The 16,650-nt window shown below is 30.2% G+C and overlaps 1 protein-coding gene across 1 annotated transcript in view; it reads left to right on the top strand.

Annotated features, from left to right (window-relative positions):
• LOC118744930 (ice-structuring glycoprotein) overlaps nucleotides 1-16,650 on the top strand; it is a gene marked incomplete in the record, with an annotated part of 581,188 nt that overhangs the window by 542,866 nt on the left and 21,672 nt on the right. The window contains 1 exon segment of the mRNA XM_036478369.1: nucleotides 276-449. Coding sequence (XP_036334262.1) covers nucleotides 276-449 — 174 coding nt within the window.

Here is a 16,650-nt window from a genome sequence, read left to right as displayed (position 1 = left end):
ATTAATTTAAATAAAAGAGAGTGAACTGAAAAAAAGGCCTACAATGGAAATCCAAGTGGCTTAAATTGTGCTTTAGTGTGTCTTTAAAGCGTGTTCTACTCTACATACAAAGAATTGTCTATTTGTCTTTTGTTCGTTAATTTTTATTTTTTTTTTTCTTTTGTTCAACATTTTTCCACCAAATGATTATTTCCATCTTTTTCCCTTTCTCTTTTTTTTGTTTCTTCCCATTTTCTTTCCCTTCAAACTCATAGCCTCTTGTCTTATATTCGCAGGCCACAAATCCCTACTTAACTGGCATACCAGCCAATCCATACCCTAGTCCATATTATGCGCCTGGAACTTTAGTGCCTGCATTACTCGGACCAGATCACACACAATTGGGTCAAGTGGTGCCACAAACGGTGCAAGTAGCACAACAGAAAATCCCACGTTCCGATCGATTGGAGGTGAGTTCAATGTATTTCAAGCTTAATTTTATGCCTTTTTCGTATTTTTAGAAGAAAAGAAAGTGTTCAAAAAAACTATGAATACATAATTTTGTTTTTGATAATTTAACTGCTTTTGTTTGTTCGTTATGAGAAGCAATTAACAAACAAAAATTAACTTTTTTTACACACTAATTTTAAGTATATCTTAAGATATTTTATTTGTTAAGTGTTCTAAATTTTTGTTCTGCGCGTTCTTTTACTGTTGGGTTTTCTTTCAAATTATTTATGAGTATTTAAAGTATTTTATTTAACACGAAATTAGCATGAGTATTATTGTATGTATGTTTTATGTTAACACTACCTTATCTGTTGTGTGTGTTATTTTTAATAAATTTAATTTTTTCTCTCTTATTTTTGAAATTTTGCTTCATTTTTGTGTTTATGCTAAAAAAGGGCACAGGTTTTAGCCACATAAGTTTTAAATCAATTTGCTAGAATTTTTATAGCAAATTTTATATGCCATATCTTACAATATTTCGTTAAAGATTTTTACAGATCTAGCATAATAAAATAATTTCTGAGTTAACATTTCCTATAAACTTCCAAAAAAGTTTTTATAACGCATAGTTTTGAGGCCTATGTTTTGAATAAATTGTTATAGCTAGTTTTTCTATACCAGTTATTAGAAGTAGTATTTGAATAAGAATTTCAGGCTTCAAAATTCCAAGCTTTGAAGTTACAGGTTGCTTAGTTCTTATTTCTATTAAAAAAATGTGCGTAGTTAAATAGTTAAAAAAAAATTTATATTTTAGCAAACAAACTCCTCTGCTATAATTTTTATAGCACGTCAAAGAGATAAGCAAATTCTATAATTTTGCAACTACAAGTTTGCAGCGATTGATTTACTCAGAATTTGACTGTTAAAAGCTTCTGCAAGGTTGCTATAATTTTATAGCAAGTCAAAATTAGCAAAAAAAAACAGGTCATAAACTTCTATGTGTTTAAGGTACACAGTTTTTTACTCAATATTTGAGTACAATGAATTTCAAAGCTGCTATAATATTATATACTCATATTTCTTTCGGAAGTTAGGTGTAATAAATGACTTAGCACAAAAATCTTGTTTTAGAATTGCCTAATTTTATAGTAAGTGAAAGAGCCCAAATATTATGTCACATTACCTGGGGAAGTTTGAAGCAATAAAGTTTGTCATAATTTAAGCACAAAAACCTGGTTTTAGAGTAACTATATTTTTATAGCAACATCTGAAGATATGCGCAGTGAAAGTTTCTCTAGTTTCATTTGTAGGAAAACAACTTTTCTTGTTTATAGTATTGAAGTTCCAAAGCCATTGCAAATAAACAATTCTGGGGAGTATTAATTTGACATTTGATTTCATCTTCGAGTTTCTATTCACGTTTTAACATTCGTTTATTTTTAAATCCGATATTTTTGAAAAGTCAACACAGTAAATAATTTTTTTTTTCGTTTTGTATGCATACATTTTTCTATTGACAAAAATTTTATTTTTTTTTTCATAGACAAACATTTTTATATGAAAATACATAATTAAGTTATAACTTATAAAAATATATTTTTTGGTGAAAATGGAAATTATTTTAGGGGTTTTAGCCAACGAATTAATCACACATTCGTAATTTTTCCAAATTTAAATTATAAATTTTAAACTTTGTATAAAAACAGATTTGTTGCAATGTTCTTTTTTTTAATTATTATAATGGAAATATATTATCGCCATAATAATACCCATAACGAAATTATAATGATTTGAAGTATGTACTTAAAATTTGTTTGTTGATTTTTTGTTTTATTGCAATCAAAAATTAATCCAGATTTTTTTTTTCTCAAAATCTCGAAACGTTCTATTCATTTCTTTTTTATTTCACAAATTATTTCGAAATCTGCTGCTTTTTAACCAACTCTTATTTCTTTTTGGAAAGTTCTCCTTATTTCTCAAACACTTGCGCTCGCTCGCCGGGCTCTTTTGCTGCAAAAAAAAAGTGAACCCAAAATTTCATTTTGCTAAAATGCCTTGCTCTGCGCGCGTTTTCCCTTTCACACCACACGAACAGCAACGCAAAATGGTTTATGCAAAAACAAAAACGAAACAGCAGCAAACACGTTTTTAACATTTTTTTTCAACTTCTCTTTACAATGTATTTTTTCAAAATGTTATTATGTGTAAATAGAACAAAAATCCGATGTGGTAAAAATTAAATTTTTAATACTTGTAAGGCATTTTTACGAACTTCATTGGAAATTGATTAAAAAAAGATTGTTAAGAAACCTTGTAACTCGTTGAATCTTTCTTAATAGATTTGTTTGAATCATTTTTTTATATTTTATTTTTATTCACGGCCCTTTGGGTTATTTTTTTTTTTAAGGTCGAATTTATTGAGAAAAATATGTCATTGAAAAAAATTAGATTTTTTAATTACTTTTTATTTGGGTTTGAATTATAAAAATTTTCAAAAATGTAGTTAAACTCATTAACCAAAAAAATTGGTAAAAAATTCGGGAAAATATGCAAGTAAACGTAAACAAAAACTCAATTTTCAGTATCATTTTTATTAAAATGTTTCTCTATTTTCTTATTATTATTTTGACGTAATAAGTTTTATTCCAACAATATTACTGACACACTAATTTTTATTTTTGTACTTAAAAAAATAAATAAATAAATTGAAAGCATTAAGTGCTGACTATTTTTCTATAATTGACTTTTGTTAAAACTAGGACAACGAAAAATTTGTTTATCAAAAAAAAAAAAATATGGAATTTGAAAAATTTTAAATATTTGATATTTTGCAAAAAATGCTTTTTATAAATAAACTTAAGTAATAATAAATTTAAGTATTTAAATTTTTTCCTTAAACCAACCCATTTTCGAAAAATTTTGGAAAAATTTAATTTACAATTACAAATTGTTGAAGTCTTAATTTCTGTATGTACAGCAATAAGAATTTTTAACGCAAAAATAGCGCATTTAAGATCAAATTTTTTCTTTTTTTTTCACAAACTTTTTTTATGTATAATTTATTTTGCATTTCACTTTTTTATGTGGCATTTTTGTGTATTGCTTTTGTTTTGTGTTCCTCGATATTCAACTAATTCGCTGTGATTGAATTTAACGTTTACAAAAACTGCAGAAAAAAATAAATAAAAAGTAAAAATTTGCTTGCCGACCAAAATCGCTAAGCAGATCCGTCTGTAACTCCTAACCATGCGTGTACAATTTGCTGCTGCGCCAACATTTAACACGCCGTCGAAGTTGTCAAAAACTCACCGCAACCTTTTATTTAAAAAAATATGAAAACAAAAAAGCAAAAATCGTAATACGTACTGTTGGCATGCAAATTTGAAGACAAATTTTTACTCACAAAATAACCGCTGCGTTTGAAAGCAAATCTAATACAAAAATTTATAATTTCTTAAAGTGCCTGAAATTATACTGAACAAAATTTATTTCCTTCCATTATTTCCTCCCAACCACCAACAAAAAAAAAATAAAAAAAAATTTAAAATCAACAACCAACACCAACACAACCACAATCGCCACCAACAATTTCGACTACACCGACACCTACAAAATTATTACCACCACCAACACCACCACCAAAAATCAAACAACAACAACACCCGCTACAACAACTGCAACAACTATTGCAATAAATTGCATACGCAACTGCAACTGCTACCAACTGCTGGCCATACTGCCCAATTGCTGCCTCTGCCTGTGCTGCCGCCAACGCCGCTGCCTACCACCGCTGATGCAACCACACGCCACCAACTACGACAAACTATACACCGCTGCCAACGACACCAACCAACCAATCTATCTATGTATCTATCCATCGACTTGCCAAAAAAAATGATGCGCCAACGCCTACGCATATGCAATGAAAATCCATATGAAAATGGGCTATGCAAAACAAAATTCTTATTTGGAAATTAAAAAACGCGCTACAACAACTTCGTCAACTGGACAAAAAAATGCACATGAAATGAAAAATCAAAAAACGCGAAAATTCGAAAATTCGATCCGCTTTTTGTAGGTTTGCCGTGAATTTTTGCGCGGCGCCTGTAAGCGCGCCGAATCGGAGTGTCGTTTTGCGCATCCGCAGGATAGCGTCGCCCGGCATGATGACGGCTCGATCACGGTGTGCATGGATGCTGTGAAGGGCAGATGCACGCGCGAACCATGCCGCTACTTTCATCCCCCTTTGCACCTGCAGGCACAATTAAAAGCGGCGCAAACGCGCGCCACTGCTGTCGCTACTGCGGTATGGCTAAATTGTTCTTACAAATTTTTCAATAATGTTATCAATTATTTTAATTTAATTTCAAGAAGAATAACACAAAAATTTTGTTTATTTTTTATTTTGTACTAAATATTATTGTGTATCTAGCCAAACAGTAAATTAAATATGAATGAGCCAAAGTTTGTATGCTAAAATAAAACTGCAATTTGCAAAAGTGTGGTTGTTGCAAGTGATAGAGTTTGGCAAACAAAAGTTGCTATAAAATTGCTACAATCCTTAATGGCACGGCACGTAAACTCTCCACTAAAAAGGAATTGATATTTTTTTGTTAAAATTACGTTCAAAACTACAAATTTCCCTTTGCCATAAACTTGCTATAATATTCATAAGCAATAGAACTGAGAGAAAAATGCAGCCTGTTTGTTTTTCTAACGAATTTCAAACGACTATTGGGTTTTTTTTCCACAAAAACTTCCTATAATTTTTTATAGTAACTAAATTAGTAATAGCAACTAGTTAGTAAATTAGTATATGTAACGTAGGAGAGCAATTTTCGGGAGGTTTGTTAAAATTATTTATAGGAAAGTAGCTATAATTTTATAGCAAATAAATAACTACAGGTACTTTGCATAAAGTTACTTCTGAAACACACAATCAGATATGCGTGCATTTAAGTGTATGCAGCTTTTATAAGTCGCTATAATTTTTTATGGCAAATCGAAAAAGCATTTTCTTTTTTCATCTAGTTTATTTCGGAATATAGAGCCAACTTTGAGCGCTTTGCAACATTCAAAATCCGCTCAACAACCACACTGCATGCAATGGCCAGCTAATTTTTATTACTTTTTATTTCTTATTAAATAAGTTTTTGTTGTGCTCTTACCAGTACATGCTTAACACATCAATCAAAGTTTTAAACTTATTACAAAGCAAAACTATATTATGTAAAAATCTAATACATTTTTATTAATAGCGACTCGTTTTTCAGTTTACGTTTTAATAGAATGTTCCCTAAATTTTACATAGCTTAATTTTTTATTTCTTTTTATATTTTTGCCGCTTAACACATTTATTATATTTTTTCTTAATACGATTATTAAGCCTGGCTGCTATTGTATTTAAGTTCAACTTTAATTGCAAATATTTTGTTGTTGAATAAATAATACTTTTTAACCAAAAAAATTGTCCATACAAAAGAACAGAAATACTAGGCTTCAAGCAATTTAAAGTATTTATAAGAAAACGTGTAGCTTTAATATTAATAAATAGATAGATATATAGGTAGAATAGCTCTTTAAACTAAAACTAGTATTTTTTGTAATTTAGTTAGTGCAACATAAATAACTAGATTATAATATCTATAGACTTGAATGGAGCCTCTTTAAGAAATTATGAGCAATTTGCTTAATAATCTATACATAGCAAGAAACTCTTAAATTTTGCCGAAATCGTATTAAATATTGACTTTTTCTAAAGCCATTCGAAAATCGCTTTAAAAATTTTGCATGCATTTAAAGTAATTAACACTCTACAAAAAAAGTAAATATTTGGGTTATTAAACATGCACGTGTATTTTAATAGCACCGGCCTAGTAAATATTTATGGGCGTAGGGGTATTCACTATATGAAACTTGAGCGGTAGCTACTTATTTCGGCGACTTTCAATAAAATGAAGACGCAAATTTTGTACATAGACTACATATGTATCTCTAAGTCTAACTCGGTGCAAAATTCTATAAGCCTTAGATATCATTAATAAAATATTTATGGTTATCAAAGTTTGATAAAGTTTCTATAGCAAACGAAAAGTTAAAGAAAATATTAAAAATTCAAAGCAACACATAATTCTTAAAAAAATTTTATATAACTATTATACCAAATGAAACGTTATAGCAACTAACTTTTAAAATAAAGAAAAGCATTGGTTTTCTTGATTGCTCAAAAATAGCTCCTATAAAAAGTTTGCTATAATTTTTATAGTAAGTAAAAATGTCTACAGCACCTTATTATTAAAAAAAAAACTATATTTAACAAACAAAAAAAAAACAATATAAGATGGTTAAAAACTTTATATTTCTGTTGGACGCTATAGAATTCGCCATAATCTTTATGAAATTAATTTCTATAGTAAACCAAAGTTTATAGAACCAAAATTAAAAAATTTAAGAAAGTAATAGTACATACTTTTAACTTTAAAAAACTTTGCTATAAAAAAGTTTCCATAACTTTATGGCAAACTAATAAGATTATTGCGAATCCCAAAAACCACAATATACAAAACCATAAGAAGGTGTCATAAAAATTTGCTATAATTTTCGTAGCATTATTGTAAAGGCTGTTTTCATTACCATAGCAACAGTAAAGTCAATAACTACTAAATTAAGATAATCAATTTTTGGTGTCAATACCAGTTTACGAACTTGCTATAATTTTGACGTTGCATAAAAACTATAAAAAATTATTTTAATGTAGAGGCAATCGTACTCAGCTAATTGTAATTTACTTTTTGTTTTACATCAGCATTGAAAACGATTACGGGAAAAGTTTGCTCTAATTGCTTAACGAGGAAATCGTTCTAAACATCGGGATAATGCGATTTTTAAATTAAGCGCAAAAGAGTTCGTCCTGAAAAAAGTTTGTCATACTTTTTGTGGCAAGCAAAAAATCTTAAAACACAATAACGGTTGGCTCTTACAAAGTGCGGATAGCTAAAAAGGAGAAATTTGGTCAGAAAAACTTGATACAATATTTATAGCAAATACCTTGCTGAAGCCACAATTATTTGCGAAGCAAAAACAAGGAAATTAATCAAAACTGAGAAAAAACTGTGCATTAAGAAAAATAGTTATTAGTTATCATTTAAAAGGTATACTACGCATTTGTTAACTGTAAAGGTATAGCTTACCCAATTTAACTTGCCCTAGATAGTGAATACCCTTACTGAAAACGATATCTTCATTTTAAATATTTCGAAAAAAATAATCAAAAAATGTTTGAGAGTGATATAGTACATGCATAATAATCACGCGGCTAATTTGCAAAATATTGCGCGCTAACGCCAAAAATTATGCTATAAATTATGCAATGCGGCTAAACACGATATATATTTGCATAACACACCAAACAAACACACAAATATACACATTACTGAGTATAGATATTGGGATTCACACTAGTTCATATACATATATCAGAAATGTATTTAAACAGAGATACCTTTAAATAGGTACGCATCAGCAATGGGCTCGGGATTAAATATTCAATCCCGATCCCGCACATCTCGACATTCATTTTTTAGGTCCCGATATGTATCACAAAATAAAATTCTCATGGCTTTCAATTTAATTTTAAATAATAAGCTTTGAATATCTTATCCTCGAATATTTTATTTTCGTCATACTTAACGATGTGACATCTTCTGGTTAACTTGTTTTGCCTTGCCGTTCGCCTCTGTCTCAATATAAAATTAAAAAGGCTAATTTCTTATAAGGTATTTGAGGGGTGCGGGTTGGGGATAGAATTTTTTTTGTTCTATCATGCCTTCTCGATTCCGCCCATCCCCGCCGTTTAAAAATCAATTCCGAGTGTGCTCGGGTTCCGGTATCTCGTACCCATCTCTAGTAAGCCTATAAGCATTTGGCTTATGTACATAAGTATGTGTGAAGTATAAAATTTCAACTATCGCTTACATTAATTGAACTGCATTAATCGTATTAATAGCAGCAATTATGATGCCAACGAAAATATACAGCCATACATACATACATTTATGTATGTAGTTAGTATCAATGTATGTAGTTCGTGCAGTCTGAATATACTTTAATATGTATGCAGATATCATCGCTTGGCGCTGTAGCTTCCTCCATTTTGTCGACAATCAAAATAAAGTTTCGTGCAACTTTTTACAAAAGGTATATAAATATAGGATAAATTCAGGCGCAATGGCATAGAGTATGCGGCGTAAATTTGTATAATGTAATTACGTGGCTGTATACACGTACATATACGCACATATACATGTGCATATGCTCACAGGAGCATACATCTGCATATACACTGACTCAAACAAGCATTCACATGACGACTTTTTTTATATTCGCAAAATATTTCTGAAAACAAATTTTTTTTTTTTGTTAACTGTTATAAAACTATTGGTTATGCTATAACCAAAGCCATATAAATCAAAATTTCACATTTTGTACAAAATTCAAAAAAAAAAACTGAACGTTTTGATTAAAAAAAAAAATTGCTGACAAGCTTATATACGCAAGGGTGTTAGCAAAAAAAAATCAAATAAACATGGAATACCCGCGAAAGACCGTCGGTGGAAAAATAGTAAAAGATCTAAACGAACTTTGAACCGCTTGAAACTTACACTTTAACTTTGTGAGTTATGAAATTGCGTACACAATAATTTTCTAAATTTCAGGTTAAAAAATCGAAAGTTTTAATAAAAATTTTGAATTTTTCTATATTTTGTAGAAAAAAATTGAAATATTAATATAAATGGAATTAATTTTTCTAAAAATTCAGAATAAAAATTTTGAAAAGTTTATAAAACTTTTTATATTTTTTTATAACTTTTGTTTATGTGTATTTAGTATATGGTTTTGGTTTAAGCATTAACAATACTTTTATAAAAAATTAACACAAAAATGCAAACTTGCGAATACATAATGAAAAAATACCAAGTGAACGCTTTTTAAGTCACTGTATGTATTTGTTGGTAGTTTGTCTGTTGTTGTTGTATTTATAGAGCATGCATGTATGCTCGCTGTCGCCACTTTACACAGGCAATGAATGTTGATATTCGTTTTTGGTAAATTACCATTTATTACAACACATTTACGTCGTCGCCGAACGACGCACCCAACGCATACATAAAACCACATGACTCATACGAGTATGTATAATGCGGACGGCTGTTTACGCCATGCTGGCGCAAATACTTAATACCAATTCGCTTAATTGCTTCGGTTGGAATTTATATGCCACACATAATTGCCGCGTAATATGCGCGCGTATGCGAATGAAAAATCATTGCAGCATTTTAGGCAATTTCCAACACAGTTCCATACGCACTCATACACACACACGAACATGTGAAAAGCAAATATGCGCGCACGATGCGATTTGAAGAAATGGCAATAAATATGCTTTCTATAGTAATTTGAAACTCTGCAGTTCGATGCCAAAGCGTCTCACTGCTCTCCAACGCCCGAAAGTATGCTTTTGCGGTATGTGTGCGTGATCAGGTGACATGCTGCAGGGATTTCCGCTTTCACGCCGCAAAGCGACATGAAATGCCAACAAAAGCAACAAATAGCGATAATAATGACACTAACAACAACGACTACAAAAACCAGAGAAAATGCTTAGGGTGTAGAACATTGAACTTAACGACTAAATACATTTTGTCATTTTGTCCCGTGGAGTGGGTAAGACTAGAAAAGAGGCAGAGGCAGAAAGCTTTGTTTTTGGCGTTAGCGTGCAGATTTAGAGGATATACATAAAAGTGAATGCTTTGTTTAAAAATCAGCAAGGGAAAATCATGCATAAAAAATATTTAAAATGAATTTAGCTTAGCGAAACAAAAAAAAAATATTTATGTAAATACTAAGTAAGAAATTATTTTTGTTTGTTGCTATATAATTGACCAAATTATAAAGTAGGTGAGCTATAAAATTATAGCACACTTTTTGTTATAAATATTAAATCTCCGTAGATCTACTTTAAATCTAAGCCACAAAATTTACGCCATTTCGTCGTAGATATATTTCTTTGGATATTCGTTATTGCTATAATACAACTACAGTTGAAAGTCTGACCTGAGTTGCACATTTTTTAAATCGATTAACGACAAATGTATACAAATTGTATTGCACATTCCCCAAAATATCTTCGGCGCGCTCTAAAAAGTGATGATATCATTTTATAGCAACCTTAATTAAAATTTTAATTTCAAAAATTTCTTTAACTCTAAATAAGCCTGCTATATTTTAATAACAATTCAAAACGTAAATAAATATACAATTACAAATACAGACCCTGGTAGTTATTTTCATATTATAGCAGCATATAATCACATCATTTTTAACTTCTGTTAGTATAAAAGATAATATAGTAATTAGCTTGACTTTAAGACCGATTTGTCATGTTGCCATAATTTTATAGCAAAGTAGAAAAGTTTAGAAAATTAACTATAAATCTATTCAGTATCCTGACTTGAGTTTATTTAATTTTAAAATTGTATTGCAGCTTTAAAAGCTGAGTTCGTGCTATTGAAAAATTTCCTGTTTTCACATTTTTAATCATGCTATAATTCCGCATTACTTTTTACAAGAGAATTTCGAGATTATCGTGACATTAAGACTCATCTCCAGTGTTGCCATAATTTTATAGTAAAGTAAAGAGTGGGTGAAATTAGCTATAATTTTACTCAGTAGCCCTTGGGTGACTTAAGAAATATTTTTTAAGGCAGTTTTAAGACGGCGGGTCGAAAAAATCAAACTGTTCAGTTTGCTCGTAAATACATTCTAAACCATATTTCCGCATTTCAAGTTTGCTGTAATTTCACATTATTTAGACTTAAGTTAGAAAAACAAGACAGAGTTATGTAATAGTCGTGATGGCGAGATTTTAAAGCAAAGTAAGGATGAGTTAGAAATTAATCACTATTATATTTGGTAGTTGCTAGATTAACTAGCTTAATTTTTATGTCTTTATGTAAACTTTATTAACTGTTAAATTAAATTTCTTCATAAATTTATTTAGACTCCATTTTAGGCTATGCTGTAGTTATGTTAGTTAAGTTATGCTATAATTTTATGTTATCTTAAATTTTACTCACCACAAAAGCAAACAATGAATTGTAGAACTTTTAATACCAATTTCTGGCGTTGCTTTTGTTTTATAGCAAAGTAAAAAATTGCTAAAATTTTATAGCAAAATAAAAATCAGATTTCTTTAAAATAGTCAGATTTTTTCATTCTATCTTTAAATAGAAATGATATTTATAGCAACTTCAAAATTTTGCTATAATTTTATAGCAAAATAAAAATGTGTGAAATCAGTTGGAAATGCATTTGGTTGTGCCTATCGTTGATTTAATTAGCTTTTAAGAGTGTTTAGCTCTATTTATAACAACTTCTGAATTTATTTGGGGTATGTTTGTAAAAAGATACAATTTCCAAATTAATTTATAAGTACGTGCTGCACGCTACTGCCAAATTCTAAGTTCTGCCATAATTCTAAAGCAAATTAAATATTGTGAAAAGCGAATTATCTAGAAAAAGTAAAAGTAAAGTCCAAAACTTAAAACCTAAAATAATTATTAGTTAGAATAAAATAAGTAGGCATCTTTATGTAACACTGAAGTCAACGTTTCATTTAAGATTTTATCTTCAAATATTTATCTTTATATTCACTACGAAAAAAAAATAAGTTGGCAGATACGAAATTTTACAGCTTAACTTTTTCGCTGTGAATAAACCCTAGGCATTTATACGAATATAGAAAATGATATCAAATCTTTACACAGCTTGGCATTGCTTTTCTGGCATAAATTTTGCAAATATATAGCTTGAAATATTTTTTGCACCTTTTCATTTTAATTTTTGGCCTTGTTAATTATGCTTAGCTTTTTCCTCTATGTATGTTTTTATTAGTTTTTACTTTAAACATTTTGACACCTTGCTGCTTTGTTGTATTTTAAATAAAATAGTAGTAAAATTTGTACTCCAACTTGTTTGGTATATAATTATTTTAAACTGTAAGCTCACATAAAAAATCAATATTTTACTGAATTCATTTTTTTTAAGCTAAATATCAACTAGCCATGCAACAAAATCCCCCAGAAAAAAATACAAAAATTCTTTCGAAACCTATTCAAAATTATTAACCCTACTGTTAGTTTAGTTTCATAATTTAATATTTCTTTTATTGTTATACTTTCAAAAATATTAATTTGAAATGTTCAAAAAATCTATAAATTTTCTACCCCTGCATATCTCTCTGTGTATGTATCTATGTCCATACGCCTATATGCTTACATTCCCCCGATGCAACGCTGCCCTACAGTGGGCTTCGCTCATTTGACTTTCCTTAATTTTCATTTCGATTTAGCAAACTCATTTTTAGAATACATTATTTATGCCAAATATTGTATATATGGACAAACAAATTTTACTTACAACAAACACTCATTTTAGTCTGGCGCTAATTATTATGGTTTGAAGAATTATTTCAGAATATTTAGTAAAGTAAAATATTATTCTAAATTTTTCGATAGACTTTTCTCAGAAATATTATGCATTCAAATCAATTTATAAATATAGAAATAGAGAAAGCGTAAATTTATTATTGAACTCATGTTAATCGTTATTAGATCCTATAAGAAACGTTCTAGGTACTAGATGAATTAACGGAACTGTAGCTATTAAAAATAGAAAACTTTGATTGATTCCTATAAAATATTCTTAGCTTGTATTTTTTAGAGAAATTTTGTCAAATACACAGCATTAAGTTAGTTCCTTAAATATTTTTTGTTCTCAATTTTCGTATATGAGTTAAGTTTTCGTATTAATTACTATATGTAGAACTAAAAGTAGCCATAATTTTAACACTAACTTCAAAAACGTCAACACCTACTGAAATGCTGCCATAATTCTTCGTTTAGTCTCTATAGTTAATTTGAGACACTTCTCGCCTATCTTTTGAGTTGCCATAATATTATGGCAAACTTTTCGTACTACTTATAAAACTAATTTTTAATTGCGAAATTGTGGGCTGCAACTGAGAAATCAAATTAAATCCACTACTAAGTTCATATAATTTTATAGCAAACTCAAACAGAGATTAAAAAAAAATACAGCACCTTTTTTGGCTCGCAGCCTGGACATGTATGAACACTTTTTAGTCAGTATAAATTAAATCATTTACAAGCCGCTTACTTAAGTTGATGGTAAATGCCAAAACTATTTTGTTGGGAAAATAAATAAATTTTAGGCTCTCTAAAGTTTCTAGAGAAAGCAAAGGTATTTGTGACAATTGAGACATTAACTAGGAACTTTTTCTTCAGAGTTGCTATAATTCGAGTAGCACATTCAAAGTGATTATTTACTGCTTAGACACAATGCAAGCACTTTGAGGCTTGCAAGCCTGGCGTAGATATTTTTAACAACTTTGGTTGTTCCTATAATTTTTATGGCTATTAATATTCTTGGTAAAACAAGCTTTTTAGACCCAAGAGAAAAAAACCACTTTTAGAAATAACAAATATGTGCTCAGAGAGAGTATTTGATGTTTTCATAGTTCCTATAATTTTTATAGCAAATGGCAAAATAGTCCGCCAAAAAGTGGTTTATAAAAATCATAACTTTTACGGTGTAGTAAACATTTTTTAATCCTCTTATAGTTGCTATAATTTTTTATAGCAGAATTTTAAAGTTGGCCGCAAACAGGTATTTTATTAAAAAAAACACTTTTATAATACAAGTAATATATTTCTGAACCTCTTAAAGTTACCATAATGTTTATAGCGTGCTACGAAAATGGCACGTAGTTTATGAAAATTTCGACTTTATAATGAATGTAAATAACGTAAGTTATAGCAACATATTCAGGAAAAGGTGAACTATAAAGAAAAATCAACCCCACTTGAAGATTGCAGTGGTCTTAGATTTCAAGTATTCCAAAGACAACTGTGCATCTCAATAACCTAGCTCTCTAGCTGTTGTTACATTCTTCCCAGAGAGCTGCTAGTGTTCAGATCAATGGAATCAGATTGTTAGTTAGTTACATGCGGCCACAGCCAAGAATTAAAAAGTATTTCAGACAAAACTAATATATACGACCATTAAATAACAATTACAACGGTTCTAAAGTGCCCTTAGCTGCCTGCGGAAGTGACCCAAATGCAATTCAACTATGCAGAAAAATTAAATAAATACCACACGAAAAAATCCGGAACAAAATAATTTCATGGAAATTCATGTTTGCCTAAATTTTGCGGTGCGGCAATGCAGAAAAAAATCACCTCTCATATCCGCCGAACGCGATTTACGTTTCTAGCGCCCCAAATCACCTATAAAGGAATAAGGTCACACACAAACAGCCGCGCAAATCAACCAAATTGAATTAACGAGCGCGGAATGGAGGTGCTGCTGCTGACAATCTTGAGTGAGGATGGCTTAGATGACGGCTCAACGCCGCAAGCGGAAAATTAACCAAAAAGGCTCAAATTTCCGACGCCTAAAGCGTAAAAACACATAAATAATAAAAAGCAAAAACGAATAAGCAATCGCGTTTGCTTGTTGCAGCCTGTTTGGGGTGAAACATTTAAACGAATATGCGTGCGAGATATTAGCAAAACTGATGCGGCTGGAAAAATTCACTACAACGCGCTCGAAGGCATACAAGCGCACATACAACGAAATTAATACGCACATAACATACTTCAGGGCGCGCGGGCATGGCAGCGTAATACTACTGAGCGTACAGTTCAGTTGGGTTAACGCTGTAATGCTATTTAAATGCAAATTAACACAAAAGTAACGAGCTGGGTAGAGCTACACGCACATACACACATACACCCGCAAATACACGCAAAAACGCAGGCTTTAAGATGGTACTACATGAAAATTACTTTCTCACACAAGGCACCAATTTCAGATTGCGAGTACGTACTAGCACATGGCGGTCAGTCGAATTTTGTGCGCTTAGCTTAAGTGCGCCTATAAGTATGCTAAGTCATTTCTATTTGTTTTTCTTTTTGAATCTCCCATAAATATGCCATGGTGACTAAGGCGCATTAATAAAGTTGCATACACACACACACCATTAGGTTGACGTGCTGCTGTGTTGCGCCGCGTAGCCGGTGGGCGACGTAAATGAATGCGCTATAAATTGCAGTGTTAAAAGGATTAAGTGCAAAAACTGAGTTGACCTGCAGGGTCCTCGGCGTTCACACTTTCCATTTTCTGCTACTGCGAAAGGAAGTTTGGCAGCACTTATTTCGTTAGAGATAAGAAGGCCTTAATTTAAGATACATCTTGTTAATAAAAAGTGTGCTCTGCGATTTTAAAGAGAGATTATACTAGAAAATTTTATAAAATACAGCTTCAAAAAAAATATGCCAAAAAAATATTACAGCAAAATATTTTAAAGAAAATTTTACGATCAGTACTATACGACTTCAGTTTATATACATACTTTATAAGGCTAGATGATTAATGAAGCCGCCGCTTAAATTATAATTATTGTTAAATCTATAAATCTCAAAAGACCTGTTAAAGAAAATTCTAAACAGACTTCTTAAAAAAACAAACTTAACTTGAAAACCATACTACTGGAAAAACCGTCTACAAAACTGCTAACACCTTCAAAATAAAAATAAGTACATTTTGACAATGGTTATAGGTTTACGATAATTAAACTACCAATCAATTTCGCGAAAAAGTAGTAGCGGTATTTCGGAAATTATGCGAAAGACAAAGCTAAATTTAAAGCTATCTTTGGGAAAAAAATTAACTCTTTTAGAAAATTTGTATTATAGCGAAAATTTTCTTAAACAAAAAAAATACGTCACCCCTAAAAGAAGATAATGAATAATGAAAAAGTAGTTTAAATTGGAAATAAACTGAGAGAAAAATTTATTTAAGCTAAAATCTATGTTTGCCTTAAATTTAGTTATTACATGAAATTAACATTTTTTTTTAAATGTTTAGAAAATTGTCTGCAAAATTTAAGTCTCCCCTAAAAAAATTACCCCAAAAACTTAGTTACATTTTGAAAAAAAAATTTGCTGTGTCAAAAAAAATTGTACGATGGTTAAAAAGTGGACTTTCCAATTTCAACAAAAAGTAGTTGCGGTATTTCAGAAATCATGCGAAAGATAAACTTAAATTTAAAGCTATGTTTGGAAAAAAATTAAATTT

Source organism: Rhagoletis pomonella, unplaced genomic scaffold, assembly GCF_013731165.1.
Source record: "Rhagoletis pomonella isolate Grant_MI unplaced genomic scaffold, Rhpom_1.0 Rhpom_scaffold_00008, whole genome shotgun sequence".
Lineage (NCBI taxonomy): Eukaryota > Metazoa > Arthropoda > Insecta > Diptera > Tephritidae > Rhagoletis > Rhagoletis pomonella.
Note: the sequence above shows the minus strand (reverse complement) of the source record. Positions and strands in the feature narration are given on the sequence as shown.